General features: G+C 33.5%; 1 protein-coding gene across 1 annotated transcript in view; it reads left to right on the top strand.

Moving 5' to 3' along the window:
- The window catches only part of LOC132006452 (A disintegrin and metallopeptidase domain 3-like), an 85,850-nt gene that overhangs the window by 15,680 nt on the left and 47,417 nt on the right, over nucleotides 1-22,753 (top strand). Inside the window, exons 4-9 of the mRNA XM_059384220.1 lie at nucleotides 6,982-7,058; nucleotides 7,520-7,697; nucleotides 17,508-17,570; nucleotides 19,890-19,961; nucleotides 20,197-20,363; nucleotides 21,087-21,168. Of these exons, the coding sequence (XP_059240203.1) occupies nucleotides 6,982-7,058; nucleotides 7,520-7,697; nucleotides 17,508-17,570; nucleotides 19,890-19,961; nucleotides 20,197-20,363; nucleotides 21,087-21,168 (639 nt within the window). The remainder of the gene's footprint in view (nucleotides 1-6,981; nucleotides 7,059-7,519; nucleotides 7,698-17,507; nucleotides 17,571-19,889; nucleotides 19,962-20,196; nucleotides 20,364-21,086; nucleotides 21,169-22,753) is intronic.

The following is a 22,753-nucleotide window of genomic DNA, read 5'->3' as shown; positions in this document are numbered from 1 at the left end:
AAAAAAAAAAAGAAATACAACTAATTGCATTTTTGTGTATTGATTTTGTATTTTGCAACTTTATTGAATTCTTGTGTGTGTGTGTGTGTGTGTGTGTAATCTTTAGGGTTTTCTATATATGAGATCATGTCTTCTGCCAACAAAGACAATTTTACTTCTTCCTTTCTGATTTAGATGCCTTTTATTTCTTTTTCTTTTCTAATTGCTGTAACTTCCAGTCCTAGGTTGAATAGAACTGGTGAGATGGGCATCTTTGCTTTGTTTCTGATCTTAGAGGAAAAGCTTTCAGTTTTTCATTGTTGAATATAACATTAGTTTTATAATTAGCCTTTCATAAATAGGCTTTTTATTATATTGAGGTAATTTTCTTCTATTCCTAGTTTTTTGAGAGTTATTATGAAAGTATGTTGAATTTTGCTATTTTTTCTCTGGCTGTATTCAGATGATTGTGTGATTTTTATACTCCATACTATTAATATGGTTTATCATATTAATTGATTTTTGTGCATTAAACCATCCTTGCACTACAGGGATAATCTAGCTTGGTCTTGGTGTATAATCATTTTACATTTTTGGATGACATCATATTTGATTTACTTGTATTTTGTTGAGAATTTGTGTTTATATTCATGAAGGTTATTATAGTTTTCTTGTGGACTATGTGGGGTTTATACCAGGGTAATGGTGTCCTCATAAAATAGTTTTGAAGTTTTCCTTCCTGTTTAATGTTTTGGAAAAGTATGGGAAATGTTGTGATTTTTACTTAAATGTTTGGAAGAGTTCATTAGTTCATTTGGCTTGAGGCTTTTCTTTGTTATGAGATTTCTACTACTGATTTATCAAGACTCCATGCTTGTTTTAGGTTTGTTCAAATTTTCTATTCATGGGGGTGCCTGGGTGGCTCAGTGAGTTAAAGCCTCTGCCTTCGGCTCAGGTCATGATCCCAGCGTTCTGGGATGGAGCTCCGCATTGGGCTCTTTGCTCAGCAGAAAGCCTGCTTCCCTTCCTCTCTCTGCCTACCTGTAATCTCTGTCAAATAAATAAATAAAATCTTAAAAAAAATTCTATTCATGATTCAGTCTTGGTAGGTAACATGTTTCTAAGAACATGTCCATTTTCTATAATAATCAGTTGTTGGTGTATAATTATTAATAGTACTCTTTTTTGATCCTTTTTATTTTTATGACCTCAGTTTTAATTTCTTTGCTTCCATTTCTCCTTTTGTCTATTTGTGTTTTCTCTTTTTTTCTTGTTTTGGCTGGTGATTTGTCAGTTGTTGTTGTTGTTGTTGTTTTTTAAGATTTTATTTATTTATTTGACAGAGAAAGACAGTGAGAGACAGAACACAAGCAGGGGGAGTGGGAGAGGGAGGAGCAGGCTTCCCACAGAGCCGGGAGCTCAATGTGGGGCTCAATTCCAGGATCCTGGGATCATGAACTGAGCAGAAGGCAGATGCTTAATGACTGAGCCACCCAGGTGCCCATTGTCAGTTTCATTTATTAAGTTCATAAAAGCGACTAAGTTTCATGATTTTTTTCTGTTACTTTCTTCTTTCTTCTTCTTCCTCTTTGTCCACTCCCCCTCCTCCTTCCCCTTCTTCTTCTTTCCTCTTCTTCTTCTTGAGTGGTAATACAAAGCTCCCAAAGAAAGAGGGGACCTGAGAAGGTTGCCCTTTTTATTTACTTATTTCTGCTCTAATATTTGTTATTTCTTTATTTTTGCTACTTTGGCTTTAGTTTATTCTTTTGGTTTTAGCTTTTGTTTATTTCTAAGTAGGCTCCATGCCCAATTTGTGTGTGTGTGTGTGTGTGTGTGTGTGTATTTTTTCCTATTCAGCCACTGTATGTCTTTTGTTTATGGAGTTTACATTTAAACTATTGATAGTGAAGTTATTTAGTATTAAAATTTTATTAATTGTTTTGCGTTTGTTTTGTAGTTATTTTGTCTGTCTTTTCCTATCTTCCTGTCTTCTATTGTGTTTTATTGATTTTTTTTATCTTTTTATTTCCTAGTCTTTTCCTTTTGTGTAATTTCTATTAGTATTTTCATTTTGATTACCATGCGGCTTACATGAAATACTGTATAGCTATGACAGTGTATTTTAAACAAATAACTTCAATTACATAAAAAAAATTAGAAATTTATAACTCCCCTTCACACATATGTTATTAATGTCACAATTTACATTATTTTATATTTATGTATTTTTTAACATATTTTAGTTATAGTTTTAATATTTTGCCTTTTAACATTCGTATTAGAATTAAAAGTGATTTACCCACCAGTATCTCAGAAATAGAGTATTCAGAATTTTCTGTATATTTACCCTTACCAATGAGTTTCATTCATTTTTATGCCCTTATATCATTGTTTAGCACCCTTTCATTTCTACTTGAGAAACTCTAATTTGTATGTCTTGTCATGTAGGTATAGTGGTGAGAGCTACCCTGACTTGGGAAACATCCTTTACCATGTCTGATTCTGATGCTTACTCTTTCTCCTCAAATTGTTTTTTTGATTTTTTGTATGCCTTGTAACCTTTTTCTTGTTAGTTGGGTACAAGAAACTGCTACAAATATATTTAGTGTTGGTGAGATGTGGGGAGAGAGGAGGTATCCTACAATCTTATGATTAAGTCTCAATTTTGTAGTGAACTTATGCCTTTGCATTCACAGGTGTTTCTCAGTTTTATTTCCCCTGAATGCAGGCCCTCTTATGAACAGAGTATCTGATGTATTTCAGAATGGTTTCATTTCCCCTCCCATTGCTGATAATATGAGGGCTTTTTTTTCTCTGATATTTACTGTGGCACCTTTGTCAAGCTCCTGTAGGTAAATCTTGCAAAATTGTGGGGGCTTCCTCGTGAGTTCTCTGGAATTTTTTTTCCAGATTTGTCCATACTGATCTAACATTTCATCAGTTATAATCAGGATGACAGGGGCCAATGGGTGGCTCAGAGGGTTAAGTCTTTGCCTTCAGCTCAGGTCATGGTCCCAGGGTCCTGGGATCGAGCCCCACATTGGGCTCTCTGCTCAGCAGGGGGCCTGCTTTTCTCTCTCTCTCTGCCTGCCTCTCTGCCTACTTTTGATCTCTCTCTCTAGCAAATAATCTTAAAAATCTTAAAAAATAATACTAATCTTATTCCCTGATGCCGAGTGATATGGAGCACTTTTTCATGTGTCTGTTGGCCATCTGGATGTCTTCTTTGCAGAAATGTCTGCTCATGTCCTCTGCCCATTTCTTGATTGGATTATTTGTTCTTTGGGTGTTGAGTTTGCTAAGTTCTTTATAGATGTGAAGTGTGTAAACCTGGTGATTCACAGACCTGTACCCCTGGGGATAAAAATATATGTTTATAAAAAATAAAAAATTATATTTTAAAAAATAATAATAGTAATCTTAAATCTTAAAAATCTTAAATAATAATAATAATCTTAAAAATAATCTTAAAAAAATAATCGGGATTACATGCCCTGGTACTGGTTCCAGCAGCACTTTTCACTACTGATTCTCTACTTCAGTAATCTGCAACTCTCTGTGTTCTCTTCAACCCTGGAGTATGTCATTTTTGCCTTGGGTCCTTACATCTCTTGCAAATCCAAGAGGACTTATTGATTTTTCAGTCTGTTCAGGTTTTTGCATTCTGTTATGGTAGAGTGTTGACTTCCAAGCTCCTCACATGCAGAACCAGGAAACAGAAGTCTCTTATTCATTTCTTCAGATTTGTAGTGTATATTTTTGGTTGACTTTTTTTCTTCTCAGTACTTTGAATATATCATCTCACAGACTTTTGGCTTGCAAGGTTTCTGCTGAAAAATCTACTGAAAGTCTTAATGTTCTTCCGTTATATATGGTAAATCCCTTTTCTCTTGCTGCCTTCAAAATTTTCTCTTTATATTTCACTTTTGACAATTTAATTATAATATATCTCAATGTGAATTTCTTTAGGAACATTTTATTTGCTGTCTTTTGAACTTTTATATCTGGATATTAATTTTCTTCTATACATTTGGAGGGTTTCAAGCCATTATTTATTTGAATAAGCTTTCTGTTTTTTTCTTTGGAAAAGAATATTTTTAAATTAATTTATGGGAGAAGGGGGGCAGAGTGGGAAGGAGAGAGAGAGTTAGAGAATTTTAAGCAGACTCCCTGCTGGGCACAAAATTCCATGTGGGGCTTAATCTCAGGGCCATGAGATCATGATCTGAGCCAAAATCAAGAGTTGGATGCTTAACCAACTGAGCCACCCAGGTGCTCCAGGTAGTATAGACACATGCTGATCTGTTAGGGGTCTTGCCACACTCTGGCCAGTGCCAGTTTGTCCCCGAAACCAGTCATATGACCACACAGCAGTTCAGAGTTTATGGTAAAGTTAAGGTTTACTGCCCTCAGCTGGTGTCTCTGTCTCTGTGCTAGTGAACAAGGCAGCACAGTGTCGGGCAGGAGTCAGACACTACTAATTATTTCGTCCTTAGAAAGGCAATTCCAACACTCCCAAATGCACTCAAAGAAGGGGAACTGTTTTTCCCCATTCAACCCATGAGATTCTCAGACCGTGCTGCCTGTTCCTGGACTTTTGCCCACCTTCCCCACTTGCTAAGCCCACCAGGCACCACCCCAGTGATGTGTGGACTTCTAAAACTTCATCCTTTGAGCTCTGCTGCTTACAAAAACTTATAGTAATCAGCCTCTCTCCTTTTCTCAGTCAGTGGTTTTGGGACAGTTTTTCTTGTGCAATCCCTTGTGCACACTTTCACTCTTTTTCTCTCCCTCTCTTTCTCTCTCACTCCTCTCTCCGTAATCAGGGTTCCCTCCCCTTCACAGCACCCACAGTTCTCTTCTCCCCCAAATCAAATCTGTGCAGTTCCTACTTTCCACAATGTGGCTGTTTCTACCTGTAGATGTGCAGTTTGTTCTCTGTCCTCAGATTGATTTATTGGGTGTTCAGAATAATTTGATATTTACCTAGCAATGTTCAAGGGATAAGGCAAGTTCAGGGTCCCCTTCCCCTCCTCCATCTTAATTCTATCATCTGTTTCACACTTTAAGAAAATATTTTCTATCCTTTTTTGAAATTCCCACTTTGTTCAAGCATTGCTCCCTTGACCTCTTTGAGCATTTTTAATTCTCTGTGAAGTAAACTATTTAGATTAATTTCATTAGAATTGGTTTCCAGAGATATCTTCTTTTGTTTGAAACTTCTTTTCCTGATCCTTCATTTTACTTGACTCTGCTTTGGTTTCTGCTCTTTAGGCAAAACTAATTGCTTTGAACTAGCAATTGTCTTTACTGATGGGCCCTGCACATAAGAGGATCCTAACAAGTCATCCTGGCCAATGATTATGGGGGCCTCTACCAAATCTTTATCTCTCCAAAAGGAAACATGCATCTGTCTTTTTCTGCTCTGTGTTGGGCAGGAGAGAGAATCAGTAGCATCTGCCCTGACAAGCTTCTGCCTCTATTCTCACCCTGGCAATTCTACCATTCTTGGTCCGTCTATACTGCAGGATTGTTGAGACAGATGCCAATTCTTTGGGAACTTTTGGTGAAGTAAGAAAACTGCATGCATGGATCAACTTTTTCTTCCCCAGGGAGAAGCAAAGCTGGCATCTTTTTGTCCATTTACTCTGTGTTTAGTGGGGACACAGGGGGAGAAATCAATAGTGTCTACTAGCCTAAGTCACCATCTCCATTTTTGCCTGGATTTTGGCTAGATTTTGTTGAATCCATTAGAGCTCCAAGACAGGTGAAATGGGTTCTAGTTCTTTGGATAACCCCTCCAGAAAAATTGGGGCACTAGACATGGACAAACCCTTCTCGTGCTCCGGGTCAAGCTGGGAGCCAGAGTGTCTTTTTCTGATCATATTGCAGTGCACTGGGGCAGTGTCCTTGTGGAAAGGGTATGCCAAATCTTCAAATTGGCTGGGTGAGTCTGATTTTGCATTCTTCCAGAGTTTGCAGGGGCCTTTTATTAGTTTCTGTTTCCTTATAAAGGAAATATGTCTGTGAATTGCTGCTGAATTAGTTTTTTTGTTTTTGTTTTTGTTTTTGTTTTGTTTTGCTTTGTTTTTGTTTTTGCTTTTGTTTTTTTAGGGATGGAGGGTTCAGGGCTTCCTGTTTTAACAAAATAAAGGCTAAAACTCTGACCAGAAAGATGGTTCCTGATGGAGAGGTATATCTGGGAGGAATAACATATAAACTAACTCATAGGTGAGAATGTGATAACACTGAAGTTTTTATAGCACAGCATTAAAGGAATAGGTTGGACTCTAGATATCAGCAAATTTTTAAGGCAGGAAAAGGGAATATTCACTGAATGAGAATATTAGGGGCAGGCCTGGATAAACTCATGCTGTGAAAGTTCATGGTACAGAGAGCTTGAACTAATGATGGTGAAATATTAAATAGGTTGAATAATATGGTGAGATATTAAAGACAAATAAAAATGAGGAAATATCAGGATACTTTTGGGTAACTTAGAAAAAAAGTGAAATGTTAACATTGGAAGTCAAATTAATATTATTTATATTGAGTTAGGAGTTATAGATTATATATTCAAGAATGTCAACTATACTCAAATAAAAAAATTAACCTGATAGAAGAAAAAAATCTGAGTCATTAAACATAATACTGTAAAATAAACTAAGATCATAGAACAGAGTAAAGCAGAAAAAATGTTTACAAGTTAGAAAAAAAAACAAGAAAATTGTGGCTGAGAAAGAAAAGATAAGAAAGTTATTCTTCAAAAACTTAGAATTATAGCAAGAATTATTTTGCAGAAGAAAAGCAAGAGTCATTACTTGTAGGTAAAAGTGGTTTAAGAGAAATAGGCTATGGGTAGGTAACAAGGAAGTGGGATATCTGGTGAATAATATATGGTAATGAGTAAATCTGAATGTTTGATGATGACTAGGAAGTAACGGTAAACCAAAACTTTATTTAAAATCATTCATAAATGTATCTTCATATACTCCCATTTAGGGCCATTGCTTTTATCAAGGATATGCCACAGAAGTTCCAAAATCAGCTGTGACGCTTAGCATCTGTTCTGGACTCAGGTAATGGCATATTCCAGAGGCGTACATGATTGAAAATTTTGCATGACTCTTTAATTTTTAGAAACATCTTGAAGGATAGAGTGAAAGCAAAGAAAATAGGCTTTGGTTATTTCTTCTCATATACTTATCTCTTCCTCCTCTTATCATTTTTCTTATCTCTTTGTCTCCATCCCAGGCTTGCAGTCATAGAATTTATGCAGGAAAACTCCCCCTAGTATGAGGAATATTCACATTCCTCAGTCATACTAAAACCACAGTAATCCTAAATGACATAATAGACAGAAATTGGTAAAATTAAGTTTGAAAGTTTATCCATGTAAGAAGGGATGATTCTTAGACTTTAGACTACAAAGACCACTATTAAATTTCTATGAAATGTTCTTATTTAGTGGTGATTTATATTCTCAGTGGAAAATCTATATTATCTTTTTATTTCTTTTTTTATGTGTTTAATTATCTAGGGGATCTTTGCAATTGGAGAATGTCAGTTATGGCATTGAGCCATTGGAATCTACAGCTGTATATGAGCACATGCTTTATCAAATAAATAATGATAAAAATGATTTTTCTCCCTCAAAAGAAAATTTTCTTATGCCACATTTGGTACAAAAGTCCTACAAGATCCTTGTGAAATCAAAAGTAAGTAACTCCTTTTATGAAATCTTTGGGTTACTTTTAATAAATGTATTCACATTGAGATGTGTTATATTTGGGAAAAAAAATTTAACTGATATTGACTATACTATACTAAAACCTTCTGTTGTAAGATGCTTATTTTAAATATGTTTTTGTTTACTCATAGTATTTAGAAACTGTAATAGATACAATCCCATATAATTTAAAAATCAAAGTACTCACATTTCCCTAATTGGAGGTGTTTTTATGCATATGAACACAGTTTCATTGTTACCAAATTTGCATAATACTAATATAATGATATCCAAATTTGCTTATTATTAGTTTGTCTATGTTTTCCTTGACAATACATGTTTTCTTTATTATTTGATTAAAAAATTAAAAATAGAAAAGAGGGAAGAAATTATTCCAAAGATCATCATCTAGAAATAGTGCTTAGAATTTTGGATTATTTGTTCCAATTCTTTTTCTATATCTAGTTACAAATGTAGATTTACAAATATATTTTTTCAAACAAAAAATGAAACAACCACATATGCCTCTTTGAAATTTCCATTTTGCTATTAAGAGGATAATACACATCATGTTACACTTACTATTATTTACAATTAAATAATATGCATGTTAGCATCTATTAAAATATTAAACGTATGCATTTTTCAAGGAAGAAAGCATAGACCATAATGTTATTTTCTAAAGGTAAATGCACATTGCTGTGGTATCCACTGTGATCATTTTTTTTTAAAGATTTTATTTATTTATTTCAGAGAGAGAGATCACAAGTAGGCAGAGAGGCAGACAGAGAGAGAAGGGGAAGCAGGCTCCCCGCTGAGCAGAAAGCCCCATGCGGGGCTCTATCCCAGGACCCTGGGACCATGACCTGAGCAGAAGGCAGAGGCTTTAACCCACTGAGCCACCCAGGCGCCCCTCCACTGTGATCATTTTGTTGTATACTGCTCTATAGTTTTTCATATATATATATGCATAAACTTAAAATGTACATATTTTATACAATTATGTCATATTTGCATATTTATATTTTCACATTAAGTAACCAGTTTGCATGAATGTACCACAGTTTTGAAAAATTACACTTTGACTATAAATGCTTACATACAAAGGTAAGCATATTTCTCAAGGTTTTTTTGAGATATATATATGTATATACCTATATCTATATGTATCCTAACTTCCTCTTCATTTCTACAACTTTATATTTTATCATCGGTGATTAAATAAATGAGTATCTGTCCACACACACTGTCATCACAATTAGATATCACATTGAAGAGAAGTAAAACAAAATAATTATGAATGAAACCTGAATAGAATTTTTTATGAACTCCGTCTCCTTATTGCTTCAATTTGCTTTTATTTATTTTGATAAGTGGTATGAAAACAGATTAATAAAACTATACTTTCTGAAACTCAAAAAAATGATAAAGTGTAATTATATAGAGAGATGAAAATTTCATTTTTAATAAAACTCAAATGTGACCCCAAACTTTATGCCAACTCTGGAAATCACCTGCATATTGAGATACAATATGAGATAAAATTGAAACAATTTTCACTTGTGAAATAGAGCACTATCACATAAGTAAATTGAAAAACTTTAAAAGAGGCATGAATACTCCTCTGTGGCAGAGGAAGAACCTGAAGGGATGGACATAACTTTGGAAAAGACAAATAACACAGCACTTGAAGTCATCCCCCTCCAGAATCAGCAAGAAGTTAGAGATTAGACAACATACAGATAACATGCTGTCCCAATTGCCTTGGTTTGAATTCCAAGTCTGTCTGTTTTACCCACAAGAACCTGGGCAAATAACATAACCTTTCTCTGTTTAAATGTTCTTATCTATAAAATAATAATAATAATAAATAATAATGATATTACATACCTAATTCATACAGTTATTTTAAAGATTTAAAAAGTTTATAAGTAGAAATTACTTAGTATGTGGACAAATTAAAAAACTGATCAATAAAAATTACTACTATTAATAGTTGCTCACTATAGTTTCTAATGTAGTGGAGCAAGGTAATGATGGAAAATCTGAGTACAAAACAAAATGTAATAATGAAGTAAAATAGAGACAAAAATTTCAGAACGTAAGAAGAAACCAGAATTATCACTGCAGGAATGGAGATAAATAAGTATTGATATGTGTTTGTGAATTTTATTTTTCATGAAGTAACTCGATAATTGTTTTTCATCCTGAATTTAGTAGACTTATCTTTAAGTTTGGTTAGGCATTCTTTCATATATGACCAGTGCTTTTACAAGCACAGATATATAGAATTAATATCTTTACTATATCAGATTTTTTTCCTTTTTTTTGAATTGTTATTTATTTTTATTTATTTTTTTAATTAATTTTTTATTTTTTATAAACATATATTTTTATCCCCAGGGGTACAGGTCTGTGAATCACCAGGTTTACACACTTCACAGCACTCACCAAAGCACATACCCTCCCCAATGTCCATAATCCCACCCCCTTCTCCCAAACTCCCTCCCCCCAGCAACCTGATTGGGAGGGAGACAAACCATAAGTGACTCTTAATCTCACTATATCAGATTTTTAAAAGAAACAGAAAAAATAAAAGCTTAAACTTTAGATATATTGGTATAGTTTTTAAAGTAAACAGAAAAACCTTATAAACGAGGTAAACAGCTTCATCATAACCAGAGTTGAAAAGTAGATAGAAACCAAACAAAATACTGTAAAGGGCTTCTCTGTTGAAAGCATCTTGGTCACATGCATTTACTCATCCCTTCCTTAATCCCCCCTAAAATGAAAATGGATTTTTAAAATGGTAAAAACATACAGAAACAAACAAACAAACAAACAAACCAAAAAAAAAAAAAAAAAAAAAAGGAAAGGAGTAGTAACAATGGACAACGAATAGCAGATAGCTGGTTTAAGAACCTGAATTCTAAACTAGTAATTGGGATAGACTGTAGGAAACTTGAAATACTGCAGTACTATTCAGATGTTTCTGGAATTGCACGTCCAGTTCCCCTAGGGTTTTTAAAGGTGGACCTAAGAAGATAACTGGTTGAAAGTAAGTTGTGTAAGTAAGTAAGAAACCTTCATTTCCTTTCTTAACTAACTGTCTCTGATGTAGACTGACAGATTGTTGAAAGCTGTTTTCCTTGGGGAGTCTATGAAATGGGGACACCAGGCACGGATGTTCTATTGTATTTCCCAATAGAGGAGGAAAACCATACTAAACTAGTGTGATTAAGTTAAACCTGGCACATTGGATATTGGGAACCAGTGTTACACATTCTAAGAAGTATATTGGAAGACCTCCTCTTCAGGAGGGAATCAAACCAGCCAAAATAAAAAACAAACAATAAGAACAAAAACTAACCACATTAACAGTAGGGTTTTCCCAACCAACAACCCAGACAAAATTACTCTGTGTAAAGACAAAAGTTCATAAACTCCATATGTAGTCATAGAGATGTTGAAATAAGCTATTAAATGCTCAACTGCTAATATGAAGAGGCACTAAACATATGATGAAATAAGTTAGTATGAAAGGTAGAGACATGAATAAATCAAAATTTTCAAGTTTGAAGTACCAAAGAATACGGAGGGTGAGGAAGACACATGGTAGAAAAAATATTTTATCCACAAAATAAGAATGAAGTGATATTTTAAAAATAACTTTGAGTGGATAAGTAACAGTTGTTGGAAATGAAAAGTAGGATAATAAAAATGTAAAAATTCAATAGAAATTTCAAAGGATAAAATTCCAGAAATTACACAAAAAGAAAGACAAAGATAGATGACAGAAATTTGAGAGATAAGGAATGGAATTAAAATAATAACATGGCTGGCCCCCTGGGAGACTCAGTTGGTTCAGCATCTGGGTTTCCACTCAGGTGGTGATCTCAGGATCTTGGGATAAAACTCTACATAGGGGTCCCTGCTTAGCAGGAAGTTTGCTTCTTCCTTTTTCTCTGGCCCTCCCTCATATTCATTCTCTCTCAAGTAAATAAAACATTAAAAAAAATAAAGTAACAATATGGATGATAGAAGTCTCAGTATGAATAAATAGAGAAAATTAGACTGAATAACTCATAAAACAATTTAAGAAAAATTCTCAGAATTATTTAAGACTGGGACACCTGGGTGGCTCAGTTGGTTAAGACTCTGCCTTCAGCTCAGATCATGATCTCAGGGTCTTGGGATTGAGCCCCACATTGTGCTCCCTGCTCAGTGGGGAGTCTGCTCCTTCTTCTCCCTCTGCCCCTGCTTGTGTGCTTTCTCGCTCTCTCTCTCCAATAAATAAATAAATAAATAAATAAATTAAAAAATCTTTTCAAAAAGAATTACTTAAGATGATTTCTAGATTGATATTTAAAAAATTGGTTTCTTATATATGACCAGAATGCAGAATGGCATGAAATTTTCCCATAGCAAAACTGGAAGTTGAAGGGCAATGGGGCAATTAGTGAAACAAAATAATTTCCAATCTGTAATTCTATACCAATCTAGAACTTCAGAATTGAGCGTTTTTTGTTTTTTGTTTTTACTAAAAACCATTTCTTCCTAATGTGAAATATTCTTCCCAATATATAAAACAAGCAAACCACAAAAGGAAGAAAGAGACTCTAATCTCATCCTAATTGAAGATAGTAGCCAGACACAATTACAACCAAGTCCAAAAACAATAGTTGTCAAATATTGTGAACTTTCAACCAAATGAAAAGATAGAAGAAGTGTGTAAACAGGCGTCCTCAATCTGTATTTTTCATGAGAATCACTATTACGTCAAATGCCACCAGATGTTGAAGCAAACAATTCTGTCAGTGGTTTAACAGGTTTACGTCTTGCTCATGAAAATACCAAAGTGGATGAAACTCTAATAGTTGATTCCCTTCCTAGCTCTGAATGGGGGCTCGTAAGGGCCCCCTACTAATTTATTTGATTTTAGAGTAAGGGGGAAAGGGTATGTACATCCCCTTCCATGCAGTTGAGCCTGAGCAGGTGTCTCATTGACATCTTCTCTTAGAGAAGGATGCAAACATTTTTAGATAATTGGCCCTTCCTTCTTTCCCTCCTCCCTCCCTCCTGCCCTCTCTTTCTTTTTTCTTTCTTTACCTTCTTTCCTTCCTTTTTTCCTCCCTCCCTCCCTTCCTTCCCTCTCTCTCTCTCTTTCAAGATTTTATTTGTCAGAGAAAGAGAGAGCACACAAGCTGAGGAGCAGCAGGCAGAGGGAGAAGCAGACTCCCCACTGAGCAGGAAGCCTGACTTGGGACTTGCTCAGCAAGTAGCCCAATGCGGGACTTGATTCCAGGGCCCTGGAATCGTGACCTGAGCTGAAGGCAGACACTTAACCAACTGAGCCATCCAGGCAACCCATGATTGGCAATTTCTTATAATAAAGCAAAAGTGTAATAAAAGTCATTAATCCCCACCCACTGTTCAAGATTCGTTTGGCTTGAAAGAACTATATATATTCTAAAATAATAATAATTTGAAAGGAATAAACATGGAGTATATGAAATATAAACATAAAATATAGGATAGAAAAACACAAAATCCAAATTGAATGAAAAGACTGTATATACTGCCTATAGGTGCCACATATTGTTCTAAGAGCTTTATATGTGTGTGTGTGTGTATATAAATATATATGTACATATATATAAAAATTATACATATAGCCAATCTTTCCAGTTCTTTAAACCATTTTAATGTTACCATTATCTCCCTTTATATATCAGGAAATAGAGATTTAGAGTATTTAAATTATTATCTTGGGAAATTCTCTGGTAAATGTAGCATTAAAACTCAAACCCAGAGAATATGACCCCAGAGATATGTTCAGTAGTAGTTTAATGGTCTACCTTCATACAGTCTGTTTAAAAATTCCTTGAAAGTGCTCAGGAAATAAATGTAAGTGAAAAATAAAATGAAAGACATTGATAAAAGAACTACTGAATAATGGTAGACATTGTGGTAAAACCCCAACTTACAATTTATGTCAACTTGACAGGGCCACATGGCCCAGATAGTTATTTTTTCTGGGAATTCCTGTGAAGTCATTTTGTTTGTGTGTGTTTGTTTGTTTTTAAAGATTTGACAGAGAGAGATCACAAGTAGGCAGAGCAGCAGGCAGAGAGAGAGAGGGGGAAGCCAGCTCCCCATAGAGCAGAGAGCCTGATGCAGGGCTCGATCCCAGGACTCTGGGATCATGACCTGAGCTGAAGGCAGAGGCTCTAACCCCCTGAGTCACCCATGTGCCCCTGTGAGGTCGTTTCTGAATAAGATTAATCTAAAACAGTGAACTTTGAATAAAGCAGAACGTCCTCCATAATGTGGATGGGCCTCGTGCAATCAGGTGAAGTCCTGAATGTAGCAAAAGGACTGACCACACCCTTAGTAAGAAAGAATTCTCCAGATGATTACCTTTGTACTGAAACTGTAGCGTCAGCTCACCCTGGATCTCTGAATTGATGATTTCTAGACCTAAAGTATAATGTCAGTTCTTACTAGGTTTCCAGCCTACTGGCCTTTTCTTTCTAGCTTTTGAACTTGCTAACCCTCCATAACATGTGATTCAATTCCTTACAATAAATCTAATTATAAGAAATAATCATATACATCTTACTGGTCCTGTTTTTCTGGGGAACCCTGAATAACTGAGTATGAAATGCTGATAATGGCAATTCAAGATAGTAAAAATATCATTAATGAATAAAGTAGCACCCAAGATATTTCTATTAAAGAATAAAATTTCTAAAAATACTCCTGAATTAAAAAAAAATTCTTAAGAAACCTGTCAACTTGAGATACAATATGATTAATATATTAGACTTTATAAGTAGATAATGAACAATCTCAAAGGCATCTTGGCCTCAAAATCACCCATAAAAGTAGAGAAATAGACTGGCTTTAGCCTTTGACAAATGAAGTGCTTATAAGATAGTGTGTAATGTATATCTAGAGTATATATGTATATCTAGTGGCTTCTCTGGAAGGCATAAAAATCCCAACAATTTTTTATCTAGTCAAGTTGCCATTATAGTTTAAAAATATTCATACTTTTTCAAGAATTTTGAGACTATAGTATCTATGGGACTTTGAGGCACTATTATTTAAATGAGTAGAGCAGAACAGGAATGAAACAATTTAACAGATTTATGTAGAAAGACACATGACCATATCAATAGTTCCAGAAATGCCATTTGGTCAAATTCAACACCCATTCATGATAAAAACTAGAATGTAGAAAACATCCATTATCTGTCCATGTCCCTCACGTGAGCGTATAAGAGGAAGATAGCCATTTGCTGTCCTCACACCGCACCTGCTGGTGCCTTTATCTTGAACTTCCCAGCCTCCAGAACTGTGAGAAGTAAGGGTACATTGTTTAAGCCACCTAGTTTATGGCATATTTATAAGAGCTTGAACTGACTAAAATAGCCTGTAAGATTAGGAATAATGCAAGGCTGTCTGCCCTCACTGTTTCCAGCCAACTTTTTCCTAGAGTTTCAATAGGAGAAAAAATAAAGGGCATACAGTGTTGAAAGAAAAGTAATGTCTTTTTTTTTTTTTAAGTGGCCTAACTCAGTACATAGAAAATATTATACAATTTCCACCAAAGTTATCAGAACTAAAAAGAGAGTCTAGCAGGGTCACAAGAAAGAAAGAAATTGATGTTAAAATGTTTAGTTAACCCAAATGGATCTGTAGAGTCAGTGTAATCCCAGTTGAAATTCCAGAAAACATTTTTTGTGGAAATTGGTTCTCAATTTTATAAGGAGAGATGCAAAGATCATAGATTACTCACATGGTTTTAAAAAACAAGAACAAAATGAAGGACTTACATTGTTTTTTTCTTAACGGGCGACAGTGTAAATATTTAAGATTTGTGGGGCAGGTGGTCTGTTGCAGCTACTTCACCTAGCCTTTGTGGCATGAAAACAGCATAAAAGATGTATAAACAAATGGGGGTGACTCTTTTCCAATAAAATTTTTTTATAAGGTAGGTGGCTATATCTCGGGGCATAGTTTGTGGACCTCTGCTATAGATATGCATATTGTTATTATTATTATTTAGATTTTATTTATTTATCAGAGAGAGAGAAGGAGAGAGCGCAAGTGCAGGCAGACAGAATGGCAGGCAGAGGCAGAGGGAGAAGCAGGCTCCCTGCCAAGCAAAGAGCCCGATGTGGGACTCGATCCCAGGACGCTGGGACCATGACCTGAGCCGAAGGCAGCTGCTTAACCAACTGAGCCACCCAAGTGTCCCTAGATATGCATATTATTATTGACATAAATGTTGACATATAGATCAGTAGTAGATCAGAAATAGACCCACATGCTATTGGCTGATTGATTTTCCACAAAGGTACTAATAAGGACTTTGGAAGACTAGAAATGATCTATTGAATGAGTGGTGCTAAAAGACTGGATATTCACAGAAATAAAATCAATTCTGGCCCTTATTCAGGAAAATTGAATTAAAGCATAGACTTAAATGTTAAGGTTAAACATAAAATTTATAGGAAACTTAAGAAAAACCAAATTAATGAGACACAAGCCTGTAAAAGATGTTCATTGGGAAAGATGTTCAATATCATTCATTAATCATCAGGGAACTGCAAATTTAAATGTCAATGAGATAACTCTACAGACCAATAGGATTGGGTACAATGAGAAATACTGATAATACCAAATGCAGGAAAAAATGTAGAGTAATTGGCACTCTTTTTAGTTCTTCGTAAAAATGCAGAGTGATCAAACTGTTTTAGAAAGCAATCTGGCATTTTTGTCCTACTTTATACACAATTACTGTATGACTTAGGTATTCCATTTTTGAGGATATTCCAAGAAAAACTAAAGAACATAATTGCGAAAAGACTGCTACATGGATATGCATAGTCTTATTTATAATAGCTACAATTTCTTAATAATCCAAGTTATGATCAACAGGTAAATGTATAAACAAATTGGGATATATTTCTAAAATGGCACACTACTTAACAATAAACATTAGTGAATTATTAAAATCACAATGTAACAGATGAATGCTGAGTGAAAAAAGCCAGATATGAGTATGTAGCATATGATTCCAGTTTTAGAATAGATTATTCTAACCTATGGTGAGAGAAAGCAGATCATTGATTGCCTTGAGTCATGTGGGCTCTTGACTTGGAAGAGTGTGATGGAAACATTCTTAATTACAGAAATTATCTTAATTACAGAAACAGTTACATGGGTGTACACATTAGTATCAATTAATATAACTGTTTTAGAGTTAAATAGTTAAAAGTATAAAAATAATGAGAAATTAAAAGCAATGTTTGGGGGAAAGATGATGGGAGTTAATTTAGCTTGAAGGCTGGAGGAAGGTCTAAGACAAAGGTTTTGAGAAAAAGGAAACATGGGTTCTCCCTCATTTCACCAACTTTTTTGAGGATTCTAACTATAAAGCATATAAGGTAAAAGCTTTGATTTATTCCCAAAATTTTAATTTGGAATCTCACCTACTAATTCTTTCAGGGGCCTCCATCCTCTTATTTTCCTATTACCTATATCTGTACCTTTATGTATCTGTAGCAAACTATCGCATATATCTATCATCTACCTATTTGTCTATCATCATCTGTCTGTCTATCTCTTTCTGTGTGTGTGTGTGTGTGTGTATACACACACATATATATGTATATATATATATATATATATATATATATATATAATGTGTGAGAGAAGCAATATAAGATTTTTTTCTTATAAAATGTTTTATTTTAATTTTATTTAATTCATGTCCTCTGTTTTGCAGAAAGATTCAGATGAACTTTTGAAAAAAATTCTGAAAATACAAATCATTATGGATAAAGCTTTGGTATGCATTATTGATATTGATAATATCTTTGTTTTGTGTTTAAATTCAAAGGGAGCATGAAAATAAATATTCCACTTGTTGAAATACAGATATATTTTACTCCATTCAAAATATGTGTCTGAGTGTAGTAGGACATAAAGAAATGTCAATCACCTTTGCATTGGGGGGACTAGTATGCATAATATTGATTTCAAAATCAATATAGAATTCTAGCAAAAATGTATAATTTGTGGTATGGGAGTGTTCTACTACATTATAATCCAGTCAGTTATAATGAGCTGCATATATTTCTAGATTCACTCCAAATATTGAAGATTCAATATTCAATTGGAGATTCCTGTTGTTAAAATAATTTTTTTAGGATTATTTTATGCTTTATAATTTCTTGGATTCTCTTGGATTCTTTGATAGAAATTTTATATTTTAAAAATGGGAAGAAGTAGTCCTAGGGATATTCATTTAGTTATGGAACTTTTTTTTTAAAGAATTTATTTATTTATTTGAGAGAGAGAGAGCATGAGTGGGGTGAGGAGCAAAGGGAGAAGCTGATTCAAAGCCCAAAGTGAGTCTCCATCCTGGGACTTCGAGATTATGACCTGAGCCAAGGGCAGATGCTTAACCAATTGAACCACCCAGGAACCCCAGTTAGGGACGTTTCTGTTTATATAATCAGTTTTAGCAAAGTCATTATGGGTAGCAATGAACAAATCCTTTTCATTATCACTGGTATTTTTGTATAAGGTCTGTCAATATGTGCCATAATTTAATCAGACACTAAGAAAATGTTAAAATTAAATGGAAACATTTCATTAGCATGTGGGAAAACATTATAAAATAACTTACAAAATAGCATATATATAAAACAAAAGTATAAGAACATACATATATATATATATATTTAAAAAACAGGAAATGTGTGCATAAAATTTATCTCCTGATAATAAAATTAAATTTTTTTCTTTATTATTTTGCCTATTTTTTCCTGTAGTTTTTATAAAAAATTATTTAAAGATGTAAATATTTCCTTTTATCCTTTGCCTCATGTTTACCATTTTCAAAGCTCTTCTTTCCTTCTTATAAGTCTGTGTTTCTGAAAATTCTGTTTAGCCTGATGAATTTGGTTCAGCTTTTGCTCATCTGAAATCATTTTTATTTTATCTTCACTTTATAAATATTTTATTTGGAAATATTTTCAAACTTACAAAAAAGTTACAAGAATAAGAGTAAGACAAAAATACTTACACTCTCTTTACTCAGATTTATTAATACTCTACCCCATTATCACTTGTGCTCTATTTAAAAGTTGTAAATTGCATCATGGAGCTTTTTTCCCAGTGTGAATTTACCTAGAATAAGATCATTATCTTATATAGCCACAATAGAGTTACCCATGTAAGGAGAAATAACATTGTTAAAATATTTTTTATCAGGTCTACCGTAGCATGATTGCATTATAGTTGGACAATGTGATCTAAGTGACACTCAATATTTTATATTCAAATAACTTTTCAAGATGGGTCAATTTATATAAAACTTCCATATATATTTGAAAATGTATATACATTTTAATACGTATATAGATATATATACAAATAAGGCTTCATTTATGCCACACATGCTGCATGGTGTAAATATACAATATGACTTATTGGGAAAGATTACATACAGAGAAATAGCAAAGTACAAATAGTTTCTAGAGACCCAGGAGTATAACATCTCTTTTGTCTATATCAGACAACTCTATCCATTAAATTTTATTTTCTGTTAGTAATTCTCAGTAGACCTGCTGCAGGTTGTTGAAGATCTCATGTTGCCACTTTTCATGTTTTCAGCAAAAACTTAGAAATATGTGTACACATATAATTAAAGTATTTAAGAGAGAATATGTGATTTTTGTCTCCTTGAATGAGGACAATTGCTTGAATTTTTTTAATTATTATGGCACATTGTTTATCAAGGATATGTAGTCAAATTATCTTATTGCAATAAAGATAAATGGTGGCAGATAAAACAGATAAAAATGACTTAATACATTAGAGATTTGAGTCCCGATTCTTATATTTAGTAGTTTATAATCTTGGAAACTTACCTTTCAACCCTTCATGGGTGAAGAGGAAAATAATCACAACCTTCTCATTTTAATATTATTGATTAATACGTAAGCTCCACAGGTTGAAGCCTAAAACTTCCTAAGCAATTGATAACTCTTAATTCTGTTTTTTTCCTTTCACTGAGTACTACCTTATTCTAACATTTTATATCCATTTAAAATGTGGTAGTTTAGTAATTTTCAATAGTGAAATGAAATTTGTCTTTCAGTTTGATTATATGGGCTCTGAAGTGGCAGTTGCAGCTGAGAAAGTTGTCCATATCTTTGGTCTTATCAACATTGTAAGTATTTATGTTTAAATATTAAATATTCCTACTAATGCAATAACATTTATATTTATATTTATAAATAGCATTTGCAATTTTATTAAAAAGTTTACTCCTACCAACTAGTTTCAACCACCAATGGATTCCATCTACAAAAATGAATAAATTGAATATATTAGCGTTATGTATAGAGAAGTAATATAATACTTATGAAGACCTAACCTGTATGCGGTGTATCTTCTATTTTTAGATGTTTTCCCAGCTTAAAGTGACTGTCAAGCTAACTTCTTTGGAGCTCTGGTCTGATCAAAATAAGATTTCAACTACGGGGAATGCTGAGGAAGTACTACAAAGATTTGTGTCATGGAAAGAACGATTTTTGTTTCAAAGATCTCATGATATGGCATACTTATTAATGTAAGTGCATTTTTACATTGATATAGGGCTTATCAAATGATATGTGTTAGCTCTCAAAATTATATATAAAATGTGTTATATATGATGACAAGAAACCTCAAAAATTGTATGTGTACTGTTAGCAAAATGCAAAGTATAAAAATCTGATAACAATGTAAGACACTAAATCATGACAGACCATTATTCTCAGAGTAAACTGTTTACCCATGGAAATGTAGTAAACTTGAAAATTTGGAAAGCCTGGGGAGAAATATGGGGCCTCAAGGATTTTAAAGATTTTCTCAGAGGTAAATAATTGAAAACATTGTTTTAACACTAAATAAAATATAAATTAGTTAACAGAATGAAGTAATTGCATATAAAGATAGTTAAAATGCAAACATTTAAATAGTAATATGGTTACCTTCTGGTTTTATATACTGACCCAGTGTGTAGCTATATAACTATATGTATTGTAACTTTCAAAAGTTTTCTTTTTGCTTGAATAATTTGATTAAATGGAAAGAATAAAAACATAATTCTGAAGGTCTTAAGCAATATGGGATATATTTATACATCTATTAGAGTTTCCTGTGGTATTTAAGGTCAGGAGCAATATTAACAGGACTGAAATGCAAGTTTCAAAAAACACCTTTCTTTACTGAGGGATCCAATTTTTAAAAGGTCATTAAGTTAATAATAATTTAAAATGTATTTATTTACAAGAAAAATTTTGTTGTTTAGTTATAGGGATCATCCTAATTATGTAGGAGCAACATATCATGGAATGGCATGCAATCCAAAGTTTGCTGCAGGAATTGCTCTGGTATGCATTTTATTCCCATCTATTCAGTAATTATATCACATTTTGCAAGTTAATATCCACTTCAAGGAGCCAAAGTACATATAGTATATTTACCATGCTGTTGTGACATATTTCTATAAAATAACTTTTATTTGGATTTTTAAACTAAAATATTATAATTTTTGAAAGTTTGTGTGTATGTGTGTGTGTGTGTGTGTTTGTGTGTGTGTGTGTGGTAAAATACACAGAACATGAAATTTACTATCTTATAGTAGTGTTAAGTTTGTTCCATTGTTGTGTGTAATAGATCTCCAGAACCTTTCATCTTGCATATCTGTAGCTTTGTACCTTTTCACCAACATGGCCCCATTTTCCAAACCCTGGCATCCACCATTCTACTGTCTGTTTCTGTGAGTTTGATATTTTTGGATTCCACATACAATGATGATCATACAGTATTTGACTTCATATGCCTGGCTTATTTCTCTTGTATAGTACCATCTAAGTTCATCTGTGTCATTACAAATAGCAGGATATCATTCTTTTTATGGCTGAATAATATTCCATTCTGTGTGTGTGTCAGTGACATTTTATTTTTCCATTCTTCTGTCAATAAACACTTAAGTGTTTTCAATGTCTTGGCTATCATAAATAATGCTGCAATGACCGTGGAGGTGCAGATATCTCTTTATGGATACTGATTTCAGTTATTTTGGATAAAAATACAAAAGTCGGTTTGTTAGATCATATGGTAATCCTATCTTTAATATTTTGAGCTATCATACTGATTTTGAGAGGGGTTGTGGAATTGTATAATTTCACCAGCAGTTCACATTATAGTCATCACATTCTCACCAACACCTTTTATTCTATTATTTTCTGTGGTTGCTTTTTTTTTTTTTTAATGGTAGCCATTCTTTTGGGCATGTGGTGATATCTTAATGTGGTTTTGATTTGCATTTCTATGATTATCTTTTCATATACTTTTTAGACTTTTGTATATCCTCTCTGGAGAAATGTCTTTTCAAGTCTTTAGTCCATTTTTAAATTGGTTTATATGAATTTGATGTTTTTTATTCTTGGATTATAGGAGCTCTTTATATTTTGGATTTTAATATGTTATCAGGTATTTGATGTGCAAATTTTTTCCCTCATTTTTTAAGTTGCCTTTATGCTCTGTTAATCATGTTCTTTGAAGCACATAAGTTTTATGTTTGATGTAGTCCCATTTGTCCATTTTTGCTCTCGTTGCCTGTGCTTTTGGCATAATATCTAAGAAATCATTGTCAAACATGATGTCATGAGGATTCCCCCCATGTTTCTCTTAGGAGTTTTATAGTTTGGGGTCTAACATTTAGATTTTTAAGCTATTTTGAATTAATTTTTGTATATGGTGATGGAGGTCTAACTTTATTCTTCTGTATGTGCATATCCAGTGTTCCCATCACCGTTTATTGAAAAAGCTATATTTTCTCCATTGAGTATACTTGTTGAAGAGACTGTCCTTTCTGCATTATGTTATCTTGGCACCCTTTTATAGATCACTTAACCATATATGCAAGGGTTTATTTCTAGGCTGTCTATTTCAGTGATATATATGTCTGTC

Source organism: Mustela nigripes, chromosome 18, assembly GCF_022355385.1.
Source record: "Mustela nigripes isolate SB6536 chromosome 18, MUSNIG.SB6536, whole genome shotgun sequence".
Lineage (NCBI taxonomy): Eukaryota > Metazoa > Chordata > Mammalia > Carnivora > Mustelidae > Mustela > Mustela nigripes.
This window is presented reverse-complemented; position numbering and strand designations above follow the sequence as displayed.